This window comes from Cyprinodon tularosa, unplaced genomic scaffold (assembly GCF_016077235.1).
Source record: "Cyprinodon tularosa strain WSP-4 unplaced genomic scaffold, ASM1607723v1 ctg197, whole genome shotgun sequence".
NCBI lineage: Eukaryota > Metazoa > Chordata > Actinopteri > Cyprinodontiformes > Cyprinodontidae > Cyprinodon > Cyprinodon tularosa.
The window spans coordinates 1,177,632-1,194,143 of record NW_024038720.1 but is presented as its reverse complement, the minus strand read 5'-3'; the positions used below and the strand labels follow the sequence as shown (position 1 = coordinate 1,194,143).

At 44.5% G+C, this 16,512-nt stretch overlaps 2 protein-coding genes across 2 annotated transcripts; both read right to left on the bottom strand.

Annotated features, from left to right (window-relative positions):
- Window positions 1–11,420: 11,420 nt before the first annotated feature.
- On the bottom strand, window positions 11,421–12,519 carry LOC119782750 (the record flags this gene model as incomplete). The annotated part of the gene is made up of 1 exon (XM_038283865.1): window positions 11,421–12,519. A coding segment is annotated over one exon (1,002 nt), but the record flags the coding sequence as incomplete, so codon positions are not given.
- Window positions 12,520–12,521: 2 nt separating this feature from the next.
- LOC119782749 lies at window positions 12,522–16,394 on the bottom strand (the record flags this gene model as incomplete). Its single annotated transcript, XM_038283864.1, has 2 exons — window positions 14,877–16,394; window positions 12,522–14,405 (listed from the first exon to the last, which is right to left on the bottom strand). Coding segments are annotated over exons 1-2 (3,402 nt in total), but the record flags the coding sequence as incomplete, so codon positions are not given.
- Between the last annotated feature and the right edge of the window lie 118 nt (window positions 16,395–16,512).

Here is a 16,512-nt window from a genome sequence, read left to right as displayed (position 1 = left end):
TTAAGTCGCCTCCATGCTGCTGTTGCTTCCACGCTGCATTTTGTTTTGATGACGCACGCGGCTGTAGGCTACGACGCTGGTAGCTGGTGTTGCCAGATTGGGTGTTTTTCCCGCTACATATTAAGGCCTGTTTACGGTGTGATTTAGCCGGGGTTTCGCCTGGAGGGCTTTATAGAAATCTGGCAACCTATTGAACGGAGTTGAACTGAGAGAGCGTGCCGTTCACAGACGCCAGAATGAACGAGTTCACAATAACGTTCACCAGGCAATAATGCAGTACGTTCAGTTCACGTTCGCCCAAAATATGAACGAGTTCATGAACTTTCGTTCAATGAACGCGTTCAGGCACAACACTGCTGGCCACGACGGTTCATCATCTCCCTACTTACACAGTCTGTATTTCAGAGGGAAGCCCCGCTTGTAGAATTGATAGTGGAATCATTTAAAATAACTCTTATGAGTCAACGTTTTAGGTACCTTTGAGAAAAGGGCATGTTTTGGATTTTTACGTCGCCCTGCGCCACAGAGCTACAGCCACAAACATGTGACGTCATTGTGTTGCCTTAGCAACAACTGCTTTCCTTTGGAGGGAAGAAGCCGTCCCATTCTCGTTTATAGCACCCCCCCGCCCCGCCTTCAATTTAGGCGCCTTCCACAGAGAGTGACACTTGATAGTTAAGCCTATATGTCTTCAAACTGATTTTTTTTTTTTTTTTTTTTTTGAAGTGTTCAAACATGTAATTTTTTATTACTGCCACCAGCTGGTAAGTGTGGAACGAAATAGCTGAATTCTATATATTTTTTATCTACTTGTTTCTACAAAATTACTCTTAAAATTCCCACCATTTTTGCTTTCCAGCTGTTCCAATATTTCTCTGCACTGCTTTGACAGACAGCTAAAGGAAAAAAAATATCTGAATATCTGAGGGATTTGAATCGCCTCCTGCAGTGGGACAGCATTATGCAAACTATGCAGTGACATCATCTAGCAACTTCTAGTGCGTATTATGACAGCCAATAATGACTTTTCTTGCTGAGGAGTTGGCAGTACAGCTTTCTTTTGTCTGGAGCTGCCTGCTGTGACAGAGCACTTTGAGGCCTGTGTTGTTTTGCTGAGGTGGGCCCAATTCACCTACCCGACCTAATAGCTGGAGGTATACTTCATCTAGCCCACGCCATCCATTTAGTTACACAGTCTGAGGCCTTCTCAATTTGCTCTGCTTCACAGCCTGAGGGATAGGCCCAATCTACCTTGCTTTGGACACTGAGGGAGACCTAAACCATTTCATCTTATTCTAACAGACTGAGGCCTACACTATCTACCCTGACCCACATCATGAGACTCGATTTTTCTACTCTGTTCTACAGCCCACTGTAGCCACCCTATGTTGCAGGATTTCATTTCATTGTATTCTGCTTCCTTAGGTCTGTTCTATCCCCTCTGTGACTGTGTTGTCAAACTAGCCTTTGCTAATTTTGCAGCAGATAGCCTTCATTCAGACTGGCAGCAGGTACTCTTAAACAGACTTTGAGCAGCTAGCTCACTCTAGGCTGTGGCTGCATTCTACTGCTTTCTGTCCTTCATTGAGTCATCAAAGCTGTTACCTTTTGATGATAACCATTCAATAACTGTGTATGGAATGTATGAACAGGCCAAGTCACATGAATTCTGACTTTTTCAGATCAGATCTCGGCCACATTTGTATTTTGTTTTAAATCCAATACAGGTTGGATCTTTTGGAATTTGAGTGCGGTCTGAAAAGCCAAGTTATCCATATTGAAATAGTTTAGCTCTCTTTCTCCTCTGTCTCCTTTTCTGCATTGTTTATTGTATCATCGATCTACTTCTGATACAGCTTTAAAATTAATCCATAAACACTGACTTCAAAGGTTTCACTCTATAAAGTGCTGTTTAGACATCTTGTTATAGTTCTTCAGCACATGCAGTTCACTTCTGCTCTGAGTGTGGTTTTACATAACTTATTGTTTCTCTGCGTGTGGGGGTTACTTCAGTGACAAAATTTGAGACGTTAATGTAAACAGCCACATAAAAAAATCGAATCTGACAAAAAAATCGGAATTGAGCTTTAAGACCTGCAGTATAACCATAGAGATTTGGCTTTTAAGAGCAAGGTGTTGCTTGATTCAAATAATATCTTAAAGGATCCAAAGTTTTAAATATGACAGCATTGTTTCTGCAGCTTTAGCTGTCCACAAGGGGGATCGATTTTAGGTCCCCTTCTATTCCTAAAAGTAACTTTTCTATCTATTCTTAACAGCTATTTTTTGCACTGGAGCTGCTTCTACTGAGGCAGACTTTTTTAGACAGCTTTCGTTGCAATCCAGTGCTCTTTATTATTTCTGAAACTTGCTCTTAGCACTGTATTTTTCCAAATCCAATAGGTGTTAAAAGATCTCCTTAGTGCTCTATTGGGAAGTAAAGGAAATAGAGCTGGTTTACCCATATAAATATCTGTGAATTTTAATTGATGACTCCCTCACTTTTGGACCTTATAACGAAAATCTTGTAAAAAGGCTAAAATTTAAGCTGGAATTTAATTTTTGTAACATAATGGAAAGCAACTTGTTGTTACAACTGATGCCTCTGTTGGACTTTGGAGATTTTTTGTATATGTTTGCTTCTCTAGAAGTTCATTGCAAACTGCAAAATGTCAACAAACCATTGTGATTTCTTTTTTTCTTAGGTGTGATGCTCGGGATTCGCTGCTCCAAAGAATTTCTACATGTTAGTCAGACATCTTCGTTTCTATATCTGTTTTACAAGTACATTGAAAAAATTTTGTCTCGTAGACCTTTTGCTTGCACATTTTGTTGCTTCTTTCTGTCTCATTTACTCTGACTGATTTGGACAAAAAAGCTTTTTTTTATTCACCTCCATCCCACCAGAACTTGCTTCAGAAAACCTTTAAGTTAACTGTACCTATCTCATTAAGAGCATTTATTTTCAAACGAAAAGTTCTTGAGATTGATTTAATAACATGTACCTGTTTTTCATAATATGTTCTGTTAACATTGTGTCTATTAATACTGAATATTGCAGTAAATTGGGTCTATGCCAAGAAACCCATGGCAATTAATTTTGTAGAACCTGTATTTCTTCTCTGTAAGGAGAAGAAATGCAGGTTCTAGAAAAAAAAATGAGTTTGGGTTAGGAGCTCAGTTACCCAGGAGGAGCTCGGAGTAGAGTCGTTGCTCCTCCACATCGAAAGGAGCCAGCTGAGGTGGCTCGGGCATCTGTTTCGGATGTCCCATTGGGAGGAGGCCTCATGGAAGGCCCAGGACATGCTGTAAGGAATATGTCCTGAGCTGGCCTGGTGTCGCCTCGGGTCCCCCCAGAGCAGCTGGAGGAAGTGTGTGTGGATCGGGAAGTCTGGCCATCTTTGCTTAGACTGTTGCCTATGCAACCCGGCCCCGGATAAGCCAAAGAAAATTAATGCATGGATGATGCATAACTTCTTAAAGCTGTACAGATTAGCGAGTAAGTATGATGTTTTTCTTCTTTTTGCTGATTAAGCTAAGTGGCTGCATATTAAATATTTTCCATCAGAGAACTGGCGCTTTAATCTCATATCAAAGACAGATTAGCGAGTACCATTCTGAATTGCGTTACATGTCCAAACTTACATCAAACACAACATGAACAGGCTCTAAAGCATAAAAAGAAAAAGAAAAATGCAAAGTTTAAATCAGCTTAGCAGTGCTTTAAAGGAAAATTCAGATCTTATTAATTTATTAATGTAAACTAAGTTATAAACTACAGATTGAATCTTGAGGATTAAAAAAAAAAATTAAGGCAGAAGTTTGACAAACTTTTAATGAACATGACCACTGGAGAAAACCAGTGTTAGTAAAACACATGATTCCAGGATCTTAGCATTTTAGTAGATAGCACTATTGCCCTGCAGCAAGAAGGTTGATGTTTCAAATTCCAGTCCAATCTGCAGTTCTAATGTTTGGAGAATCTATGCATTAGTTCCACAATACCAAAACAAGTCTGTTAGGTTACTGTAACTGTATGAGTGGTTTTGTTTGTCCAGTGTGCATCTGTATTGCCATGTGACCGACTGCCCTGCCCTGCCCATTGACCATTGTGAATGGGCACAGAGGACCCCTCCAATTAAGTACAAAACATTCCATATTGAAGTGTCACATTTATTTTATAATTGCTTTTTTTCATGGACATTTTGCAAGAGGAGGTTACTGATTTAATCATGTCTGACCTCAGGTAGTTTAGATAACCATTTTAGTCATAGCTTTTGACGAAGAAATGAGTCATGTTGTATTTTACTGCCCTAAAGGGCCCCACAGAGCAAGTGTCAGAAACACTAACCAAATGGCTCTTCACTGTATAAAACTCCAATCAGATTTTCTCCTGCATTTGCTGCCGCTTAGGGGAGATCTACAACAATAACACAAACTGGCACTTAAGTCTCAACAGTTTAAAGTTTGCCACAAAAGCCAGAGCCTCAGCCTCTCTGCTACTGGACCTTACCAAGCAAGAAATTGTATGATACAAAAAAAAAAAAAACTATAATCCAGAGCATATTTCCAGACTATTTGTATTGATGTTTATATTATTTTGGTTGGGGATTTCTTGTAAGAAACCACTTCCTTTTTTTTTTTCTTTTTTTTCTTGCATGATTTATTCTTTTTTGGTAAGATTTATACTTTCTCTTATTTTTTTCCCCATGCAAAGTTACAGAAAACAGAAGTGTAAGTTTAAGAGCCACTGCCAAAACAAAACAGTGTGTAAGAGTTATAAAAAGCGGATGAGCCCTGTGTTTAGACAGCGGCATCCTGCAGCTGTGAAACGAGAAGGAACAGGTCTCAGGTTCACAACATCTCAGAGCATAAGAAAGAAGCCAGATATGCCAGATTTGCCTATTTATGATAAATAGGGACCTCTTTGATTTTGTTTTAATAATCCTGGATATAAACTTTCTTATGAGGAGAAAAGTTTTTAAGTCATTAAAAGAAACCTGAATTCTAAAACATAGGTACAGTAAACAATGCTATTGGTGGAACATGCTGTCGCATTTTAAAATTAAGTCCAAAAAAGTGAAAAAACAATCCACTGGACTTTGTTACCAAGTTTGAAGACATTTTTATTCCCATCCAGGAAGCTTTTTTCAAAGTAAGTGTTTGTAAAATGTTCCCCAACTTTATATAGTCTATGTATATTGGGATAGAAGGTGCAAAATTCACAGTATTCTGCTTCATTTGGACAACATGGTTACTTTTCCCTGTCATTGTGTTTCTGCTAAAGGAGTACCTCCTAGTGGTCAATAAATTACTTTTTGCATAAAGCAGTAAGTAGTATGAGCTTCTGTGGGTAGCTAGACAGTTGAAGTCATTCCATGCATTGTTTAAAAACCACGACCCTCTTGTTGTAAATGATCAGTTTTATTTATTAAGTAGCTTACTCAAATTTAAAGATACTGAGTTAGAGCAACTAAAAAGTAGGTCTTTTCAGCTAGATAATAGATTAACTGTTGAAAACAAAAGAAAATGCTTTCAATAAACTCAAGGACTGAGAGAAGAGAAACAATTATTTTACCTCAATGAGGAAATTCACTAAAGGAGAATTAAACAAAATGTTAATACTAAGGCTGGGTCATTTATCTAAATAGGAAGCATGGTGTTAACTACAGGGAGCAGCCATTTCTCTTCAATGCCACCCACTGAACTCAAAAGATGAGTCATCATCGACCGAAGAAACTTAAAGGGCAAAATACATTCATGCATGGTCCAGCAGAGCAGCATGACAGTCCTTGGTGAGACACAAACTTGGCTGCAGTCATTCAAAACTTTGGCAGTTTCTATCTCGCAGGTGTCCCCTGTTCAGCTGCATCTTTCACTCTGTGTGTTGCCCAACTAATGTGCCTGTGCAATGTTGCAATTGTGTAAGCCTGTGCATGTGTCTCCTTGGGATAGTGATGCATGTATGAGTCCACATATATGCTTTCTGAGCCTGCTGCCCCAAAGGTAAGCCTATGTAGCCTGCAACGTTTTCTTTTTCCGTCTGCTCAGCTTTTTCCTCTGTGGCTTCTTAACGGTTGGGGGAACAATGTGCTCTCCTGTCCCTCCTCAGCACAGCAACACACCCCAGTGACAAAACGAGGATTAAAGGCCAGCATGGAGCCTGAAGCCAGCACCACAGCAACACTCTGATAAACTTTACTTGTCACTTCACTTGTGTGGAAGTTTACAGCAATGGGAAAAAAATGTTTGACTTTGTCTTACATTACAGCATTGATCATGGCACATGAAATCAAAAAGCACTTTCTTCTATAAATATCACAGAGACTCTACGTAAGTGTAATATTTAAACCTAGGCTATTTTTGATATTGCACTCAGGGCTCCAAAAATGTTCAAATGTAAAAAAACAAAAACAAAAAAATATATATATATGATAAAGTCACACTAATAGGATTTTAAGGATTAAAGAGATAGCATATATGCTGAACAATTCTGTTTTGAGTGAGCCTCCCAACCTCTCACTTTGTTTTCAAGGTTTCACTAGGAAAAGAGTGGAGGAGAATCACTGCATTAATTATCACATCATGGTTACACTGCCTGGAGTCAAACTGCTTAGAGATACAAAAGAAGAGATAAACAGACAAAGACTATACTCTTGTATTGCAGGGGAGATGGATGTACAATTTTCTGATTAGTACTTGAAAATTCTGTTACATAAATGTTAATAGGCAACATTTTTGGGCATTTGACAACTTATGCTCATATTTGAGTTCATACCATCTTCTGAGCATGGGCGGTTCTAGACAGGGGGAAAGAGGGGCTACTACCCCCTAAAACATACCAGATAAATTAAAAAAAATATATATATATCCACTCACACAAACATCACAGCTGTTTTGTTTTGACTATGATTTTAATCAGTTTTGCTGAAATTCCAGTTCTGAATTGATCAAGACTGGTTATTTTCATTTAAAATAAGTCAAAAATATGTGCCAATTCTGAATCACAAATGTACATTGATATATTATTCCAAAGATTATCTTTATTCTATTGTTATACTGTATTCCAAAGACTATAAATAGAAAACTATATTTCACTTTAATCCGTGTATCATTCGTTCTTTCTATTTTCAATTGCCAATCAAAAAACAAAAAATAAAAAATTGACTGGTTATTTTGTTATTTGTTTTTTATGGTTAAACCAAAAACGAAAAAAGGATTTGTTTTTCATATATCAATTCTAAGCTCAGATCAAGAATACGAAATGGAAAAACGGACAGCAACGCAGAATTTGTTTTTAATATTTAATCGGTACAGTTTACGTGACCCGGAAATAGCTCTTTGCGCAGCAGTTGGGGTAATGAAGTGGCTACCATGGCGACGCTAGAACCACACACTATGTTGATCAAGAAGCTGTTTGTTGTTGCTAGTTAAAAGTACAGTGCACAGAAAAGTTTCAAGAAAAAAGTTATACCTGGAAAATCCTGCAAATTTTCTCCGTTGTCATGTCCTCCTCAAGAGTCACACGCTTGGATCCTCGAAATAAAACGTAACTGTCCATGGCTGATAGGTCCGACTGCCTTATCTGGTGCAGTTTGATCGAACGTGGTGGGAGTAAGCCAATTGTTTTTTTAGCTAACGCTCCACCAAACTTCCGGGTCATGTAAACTGTACCGATTAAATATTAAAATCAAATTCTGCGTTGCTGTCCGTTTTTCCATTTCGTATTCTTGATCTGAGCTTAGAATTGAAATATGAAAAACCAATCCTTTTTTCGTTTTTGGTTTAACGATAAAAAACAAAAAACAAAATAACCAGTCAATTTATGATTTTTTGTTTTTTGATTGACAATTGAAAATAGAAAGAACGAATGATACACGGATTCACTTTGATCCAACCTTATTTATTGACCATAGAGAGTTTTAGTTAAAAAAAAATTAAAGTGCTGTCCCTTTAGTTCTTAAAATTTTAGTAATTTAGCACATCATGCATAATATCTAACAAATTCAAACAGCCTAGTGTTCTTTTTGAAAATTCAGCTTTTTGAGACAGGCCACTCTGTTGCAATAATCTTTTTTGTTACTGCACCAAAAAAAAGAAGAGTGACATCATTTTGGAATGACTAAGAACAGACGGACCCAGTATTCTGGCAAGACAGAGAGGGGAATAACTTTAAAAGTGTTTATTAAAGCAACTAACAGTTTACGGCTCTGCAGCAGCAGCGGCTAGGGCGGTAACTCTGGCGAGACGAGCACAGGTTAGTGACAAGCTGACGGAGGATGATCTGAACGTGTGAGTCACTAACCTGGTTTAGAGTTCAGTTCATGCCCAGAGAATGAGGTTGATACCAGCCGGTCAGCTGACAAGACGCAGTGCTTGCTGCACAGTTCCAGATGCCGAAGCCTCGAAGGATAGAAAACTAACAGGAGATCAAATCCGAGCAGATGACAGAGGAAGGCAGGATAATCCAGAGGGAGAAGTCAAGTGGCCGATCCAGTGGCAGATCCAGGTTCACTTCCCAGTAGAATCCAACAGAATATGAAGACAGGTCAGGCAAACAGATCAGAACAGGGGCAGGCAGGCTCAAAGGTTCAAAGACAGAAACGGGTCAAAATAAGGCAAGCAGAGCACTATTATAACTGCTAGAAAACTCTCATACCAAAGGCTGAAGAATAATCTGGCACTGAGGACTGGGAGAAAGCAGCTTAAATAGAGGCAGGAGCAGATGGATCAAATTATTATAATTATTTCAGGGATTTTTTTTCCACTACGGTAAAGGCTCTTTTTAATAAAGTGAAATGAACAGTTTCAAAACAGAAATACTGATTTTCTATTGTAACAAAATAAAGTTTGAATTTCACTTAATGACATGCAAATTTCACTTTTTCAACTCAGAGCCTCAAGTGGCTTTTTGTTTCCACTGCTCACCTAATACTATATTAAATGATAAACTATTGCCTAATGTTTTGTTTAGTAAAAAAAACTCTGCCCCACTGGTGAATTTGGTCTAGAACCATCACTGACTCTGAGCTTCAAAATAAGATTGTTTAACACTTCTTGAATTGAAGCCACCTCTAAAAAACACAACTTATAACTTGCAATTTTGGACGAAGGATGTGATTGATTTTGTTTTTCCTTTTTATTCAGCCTGTCTTGATTGAGACCTTTTGGAGCCCCTAGATAAACTGTTATAGATCTAGATACATTCTTAGGGAAGCTCTTCTGCCAGAAGGTGTCTGTCGTTTTATTTGGATAGGCACTGTAACATTACATAACATAACTACTGACACTTGTAGCGATGGATTTTAGACTTAATTTATTTAGAGGTGTCAGATTAAAATGGGCTTAATCCAAAATAAAAATAGAATAAAACTCTTCCCAGGTTTATTTTTGTAGAAGATCTTGAAAATAAACAGTTTTCTTCCTTCTTCGTTATTATTCACTACTTTCTCGATCACATAAAGTTCTAATAGATTGCATCAAAACTTGATATTTTATAAGGTGACAGTATGTAATAAAGTTAAACCGGAATGAATATTTTGTCACTGCACTAGAATGAAGGCACTAGTTCAAATTTTTGGTTCAAAGATGGACCCTTAGAGCTAGCACACAATGTTACGCATGAGAAATACAAGCATGTCAAAGAGAGACTACATCAAAGATGAAGCTGAGAATAAAACCACATCCTGCGGTGGCCTTAATCCTTCAACACCTGTGATTTGAAGCACGCTCCTTTGATGTTGCTGGTTCAGCTGGAGAGAGAAAGAGACTTGATAGGCAGAGAGAGAAATGGGTCAATAATGGGTTCTCATTTAACACAGGGATAAACTCAAAGCCAGTTAAAATCACACAGTGTTTTGGATGAAACACGAACCCTCCTTTAAGTCTCCTGAGATGTGTATTCACTCATATTTATTGCTTCTAGTTGTTGTTGTGTACTGAATTGACATCAGGAGAGGTCTAGAGGAAGAAATTGCAGCTCTGAAGCCAGAAGAAACTGTCTGGTGGCTCTGCTTATTATTTTGAACTCATCCTTTACATGAGGCAGAAATCTTTTTAAAACCCATCTCTGCAAGAATCATTCAAAAATGTAATTTGTTATTGTTAATGGTTTCTGCACGATGTAAAAATTTATTCTTTGAAATATAAGTTCTTTAAAGAACTCGTTAGTAGGGCAGCTGATTTCCTAGATTTACTCATAAATTGAGATTTTACCTGGCCAAATTTGCACTATATTAACAGCTCACTAAAACAGTTAAAGCACTTTAGACAAAACACAAATGTATCTGTGTGCTAATGAACGCATGTTATGGTGTCGAAAGGTTTTCATACCAAATATTAAAGAATTTCTGCATCGAAACTGAAATAACTATTCAGTATCGTCCCAAAATTGCCACCTACACACAATGAAACAATATCCTTGGAACAGAACTGAGAGAACTGAGCCAATGGCAGCCAGTTCTGTCACTGCAGGGCATTTTTTTTGTCCAGCAGGACAGAACTTGAGAGGACGAAATCAGCACAACAGGCAACAAAGGAGAAAAAGGAGGACAGATTCTGTTTTTTTTATTCTTTTTTTGTATAGCTAGAACATGTGAATAACTGTATAAGCTAGTGTAACAGGGAATAAAAGGCAATATAAATATTTAATCACGGCTGCCTCAAATTAATGAACGTTTCATACCAAGATTTTTAATAAGACACAGATCAAGGACCACAGCTGATTCAGAAAGACGTCAGTTGATACTGATAGGTTCATTTATTAGCCGTTTAATATCTGTATATAATAATGGAAATGCAGCATGAATAATAAAGCAGATAAAATAATATTGTGGCAACAACTTTGCTCCTGACCTATATTTAGATTGCTTAGATACCTGCCGTTTTACTGTTTGCAAAAGTAAGATGAAACCTACAGAATCATTTAGTTTTACCCAGCTAAACGTTGAAAAAGACTAAATCCAAAAAGCAAGAAAAAAATCTTTGCGGTCGATAACAAGCTCATAGAAACCAGTAATTAATGTAAGATATATTAGATGCATGTGACGTTTCTTTATCTAGGTAGATCTGGAGATTTTTTTTTAAGAGCAACATGGCAATGAGAAACGTTTGGTTATCTAACATAACCCCAGTTCTTAGAATAATATGAGCGAGGTGTCTCGCTATGGGATGCAGCCTCCTGCAGCCCTGATAGAAGCATCTATCTCAATCTGCCAATCCTGATTGGCCGGTGGAAGTGCCCGTCATACGCCACGCCCCGTAGCTCCGACTACTAAAGCGTGTGCGGATCACGGCACTCCAATTCAACAAGCAAACCTCTTCTCGCCGCCCTGCAAGAAGGGTCGTCTGGCGAGACACCTCGCTCATATTATTCTAAGAACTGGGGTTATGTTAGATAACCAAACATTCTTTTTCATAATATTCACTCGGTGTCTCGCTATGGGATATGGTAGCTCCCGTATTGTCAGACAGCTTATCGAACAAGAACCGGCCGATGGGGAAGGTCCACAAGGTCAGTTATGACTCTAGGACCGCACTGGCCACGCACGGTCCAGACACGTCAAGCATGTAGAACCGGACAAAAGTCAGAGGCGAAGACCAATTCGCCGCTGAACAAATGTCCTGAACGGACACTCCCCGAAATAAAGCCCAGGACGCAGCCATCCCGCGGGTAGAGTGTGCACGCAGACCCGCCGGGGGCTGCAGACCCCTGCTTCCATACGCCAAAGCTATAGCCTCCACCACCCAGTGGGCGAGGCGTTGCTTTGTGATCGGCTGCCCCTTACGGGGCTCCGCCCAGGAGACAAAGAGCTGATCACTCATCCTGAAGCTCTGCGTCCTGTCCATATAAGAGCGCACGGCTCGAACAGGGCACAGCGTGTGCGCTCGCCGTTCACCTGGGGGGGCGGCGAACGCCGCTAGCTCGATCGGTGAACAAGAACCAACCACTTTAGGAACAAAGGCCGGGTTGGGCTTCAGAACCATACGCGTGTATTCCGGGTCGAACCGGGTACATGCGGGGCTCACAGATAGCGCATGAATGTCGCTGACTCGTTTCGCAGAGGCCAGGGCCAGTAACAGCACTGTCTTGAGAGACAGATGTTTAAGACTGGACCCCAACAACGGTTCAAATGGGGGTCCCTTAAGCCCCTCCAGAACCACCGACAAATCCCACGGAGGCAGCAAAGGTCTGGAGACGGGGAGGAGCCTGCGGGCGCCCTTCATAAACCGACAAACCAAAGGGTGTTGGCTCGCCGTTTTGTCTCCAAATCCTATATGGCATGCTGCTATAGCTGCCAGATAAACCTTAACCGTGGAAAAAGCTTTTCCTTTATCAATCAGTTCCTGTAAAAACGACAGAATCGCTGGTACAGAACACTGAAAAGGAACGTAGTCCCGTTCAAGACACCACCGCTCAAACAGTCCCCACTTGGAGCCATATAGGTTCCTAGTGGAGGGAGCCCTGGCGTTTTGGATAGTATTAATTACACTCTGAGGGAGCCCGGCAGTGGTTAAATTAAGCCACTCATGGGCCAGGCCCACAGCTGCAGTCGCTCCGGGTGTGGGTGGTACACTGTCCCCGCACCCTGCGAGAGCAGGTCCCTGCGCAGCGGCAGCTCCCAAGGCTGGGCGCACAGCATCTGGAATATCTCCGCCAGCCAGTGTTGCGCTGGCCAGTGCGGAGCTATTAGGATCAGTCTGTGGTTGAATGCCCTCACTCTGGCGAGAGTGGGGGGTATCAGGGCCAGCGGTGGAAACGCGTATAGCAGCTCGTGCGGCCAGGCGTGCGCTAATGCGTCTACGCCCAGAGGGGCTTTCAGAGTGCTCAGAGAGAAGAACAGCTCGCATCGAGCGTTTTCCCTGGACGCGAACAGATCTATCTGAGCGCGCCCGTAGCGCGCCCATATCTGCTCCACGACCTGTGGGTGCAGCGTCCATTCCCCGTACACTGGCGCGCCTCTGGACAGCAGGTCCGCGCCCGTGTTCAAGTCTCCCGGGACGTGCGTCGCTCTCAGGGAGAGAAAGTGGGTACTGCTCCAGAGAATCAGGTCGCGCGCCAGATTGTGCAACATGCGGGAGCGCAGGCCCCCTTGGCGGTTGATATACGCCACTGTTGTCGTGTTGTCCGTCCTCACCAGGACATGGTGACCCGAGAGGAATGGGAGGAAGTGTCTCAGAGAAAGAAACACCGCCGAAAGTTCGAGAAAGTTTATGTGAAGGCGCTGGAGGGCCTGGCTCCAGCGACCCCTCACAGACCTGCCCTCGTGAATGCCGCCCCAGCCTGATAGGCTGGCATCCGTGGTTACCACTTTCCTGGACGAGACGGTGCCCATAGGCACCCCTTGGGTCAGGAAGGACGGGGCTCGCCAACAGCGCAGAGCTGTTATACAGTCCGCTGTGACCGTTATCCGCCGTGCGCCATGACGCACGGGGTCCATTCGGAGCGAAGCGACCCAGCGCTGAAAGTCCCGCATGTGAAGGCGGCCGAGGCGAATCACGAGGATGGCTGAGGCCATCAGACCCAGCAACCGAAGGCACAGTCTGAACTGGACAGACCTGTGCAGACGGAATTGTGACAGGCACTTTCTGAAAACCGTCACTCTTTCCTCTGACAGGCGGGCTGTGAACGGAACAGAGCGCAGGGATAATCCCAGAAAGCATATCTCCTGCGTTGGAGATAGGTGGCTTTTTTCCATATTTATCACAAAACCTAAATCCATCAGGTGTTTTGTGACAATGTGTGTGTGAACCCTGGCTTCCTGTTCTGACTGCGCTAACAGGAGCCAGTCGTCTAAATACGTGGCCAGACGTATCCCCCGGCGTCTGAGCGGGGCTACCGCGGCCTCTGTGCACCGTATGAAAACCCTCGGACTGAGAGACACACCGAATGGTAGAACACGGTATTCGTAACACACCCCTTGAAAGGCAAACCGGAGATATTGTCTGTGAGGGGGATAAATGGGAATGTGGAAATACGCGTCTTTCAGATCCACGGACGAAAACCAGTCGTTCGGTCTTACTAGACGCAACAGAGCTGCATGTGTCAGCATCCTGAACTTGTATTTCCGCAGGAATTTGTTCAGGGCTCTTAAGTCCAGAATAGGGCGGATTCCTCTCCCCCCCCGTTTGGGGACGAGGAAGTATCTGGAATAAAACCCTGACAGACTCTGTTCGGGAGATACGACAGAAACTGCTCGTTTGTCTATCAGAGAGAGAATTTCCTCCCGTAAAACTCGAGCTGATTCTCCCTGTGCATGTGAGTGTATTACACCGGAGAAGCGGGGAGGGACAGTGGCGAATTGAAGCCTGTATCCCCGGGAAATTGTGCGCAACACCCACGGTGGAGCTGCTGCTGCTCTCCAGCTTTCCCATCTGAGAGAGAGCGGGGGAACATATTGCGGCTCCTACCCCGCGCCCCCCTGTGGTGGAACCGAGAAATGATTCTTGGGCACCACCGGAGGCACGGTGGAGCGCTCTGCTCTGCTCCGCGGGGACGGCGGTGCCCGTCCCGGGAGCAGAGCTGCAGGGGGCTGAGCGGCCACCCTGCTTATAGAGAGAGCATCGTCTGTTTTGGCTTTTTTTATTATCTGCACCCTCGGCTCGTGGCCTGGCTGTGACAGATTTATTTTTATTTTGACACCATTTTTTCTTTGAACAAGGGTGTGTGACTGTGCTTTTGGACATTCCGCTCGGGGCGCAACCGCGCAGACCTCCGGGGCGATGTCCTTCTCCTCGCAGACCGGCTCTGGGATGGGCAACGGTGGCGTGGGGTGCGCACAAACAAGCCAAAACGGTGGGCCTGCGCAACGGGGAACAGCAGGCTGCACCAACTGAGGAACTGGCGGCTGTCAGGCCGCCCTCTTTTTCTTCCTCGCCTGTGGGACCGAGCTCGCGGCGGCTGTGGGCGGCGGCGGCGTAGCGGTCGTGGAGGCAGGTTTCCCCTGCCAGCCGGCTCCGCGCTCCTTCCTCATCGGAGGGGGCGGACCTGGCGGTGGTGGCCGTCTTGGTACCTTAAAACGCGGCGGCTGGGAGGCTGCATGCGCAAAGGTTTTGCGTTGCACCGGAGGTGAAGGCGCAGGGGCTTTCCGAGGGAGACAAAGTTTGAGAGCCTCGTTGTCCTTTTTCTTTGCCTCACATCTTTGCTGCATTGTGGCCAATGCAGAGCCGAAGATGCCTTCAGGGACGATCGGCATATCCAGGATGTCATCCCGCTCCCTGTCGGTCAGGTTAGTGAGACTGCGCCATCGCGCTCGCTCCTGGTCGACGAGGGTTGCCATCACCTTCCCTGTGGCCTGGACCGCGACACGTTGGATACGGAGAGACAGGTCCGCGATGACCGCCATCTCCTCCCACGCATCCGGGTCTTGCTCCTCAGCAGATGCGCCAAACAACTCCGCTTGGTAGGCAGTGAGGATGGAGAGGGCGCTGAGGGCTCTGGCCGAGAGGGCTGCTGCTTTGTATGCCTTTTCGGTCAGCGCAGACTGGAACCGTTCGGGCTTAGCTGGCAGCGTCGGGCGTCTGGGGGAAGCTGCAGACAGCTGGCTCACGCTGCCTGGGCAGAGGTGCGCAGCTACCGGGACTTCCACCGGAGGCATGGAGAGGAGGCCGTGGGCGTCCATCGCCTCGCAGTCGAGGGATGCTGCGCCCGAAATAGGGCTCCTGTTGCTGTATGGGCAGCTAGTCCATGTTTTGGAGAGCTCCGTCAGCAACTCGGGGAAGACAGGGAGAAGCTGCTTCACCGCATTTCGTGCCAGGGGAAGCCGTTTGCCTTCGTAGCGGGACCGGGTGGGCTCCGCTATTGCGACCGGCCAGGGAATCTCCAGCTTCTCTGCCGCGCGTTTGCACACGTCGAGCAGGTCCACATGGAGGGAGGTAGCTGGTGAGCTCGCTCCCCTGTCTTCCATGGCGGAAGGGCACGGCGGTTTAGGCCTCTCAGGCTGTGCTGGGGCCATGAAGGTGTCATCCTCTTCCTCGTCCTCTGATATGAGGAACGAGGTGTCGTCATCCTCCTCCATGGGACTGACTTCCAGCACGTCTTCCTCGGGAAACGGGGGGGCATGGAGCTGCTCGCACTGGGCACCCCAGTCGTAGTCAGTCTCCGGGGCTTCCCCAGCTGTGTCCACGTCCTCCTCCGCGGCTGCACCTTGTGCGGCGTTGGGGAGGAATGGATCACGGTCCGAGATGCTAACCTGGCGGGCTAGCCTGCGTCTGAGGCTCTTGACCGTGAACACTTTGCAGTGTCCACAGGAGCCGGGAATTTCTAGGGCCAACCTGGCGTGGTCGACTCCTAGACAGGTACTGCACACCGGGTGGGTGTCTTTCCCTGAAATTTTATTCCCGCAGCCACAAAGACGGTAGTCTCCCCTGGCGTGGGGGTTTTGGACGGCCGCCATTTCCCGACGAGCTGGAGTGCTGGTAGGGAAAGGAACCGTAGCTAGCTGGCGTGCTAGCGTGGCGGGGTCGAGGAAGTAGCTGGTGTGCTAAATGCTCGTCCGACTCGAGCGTCCGTGG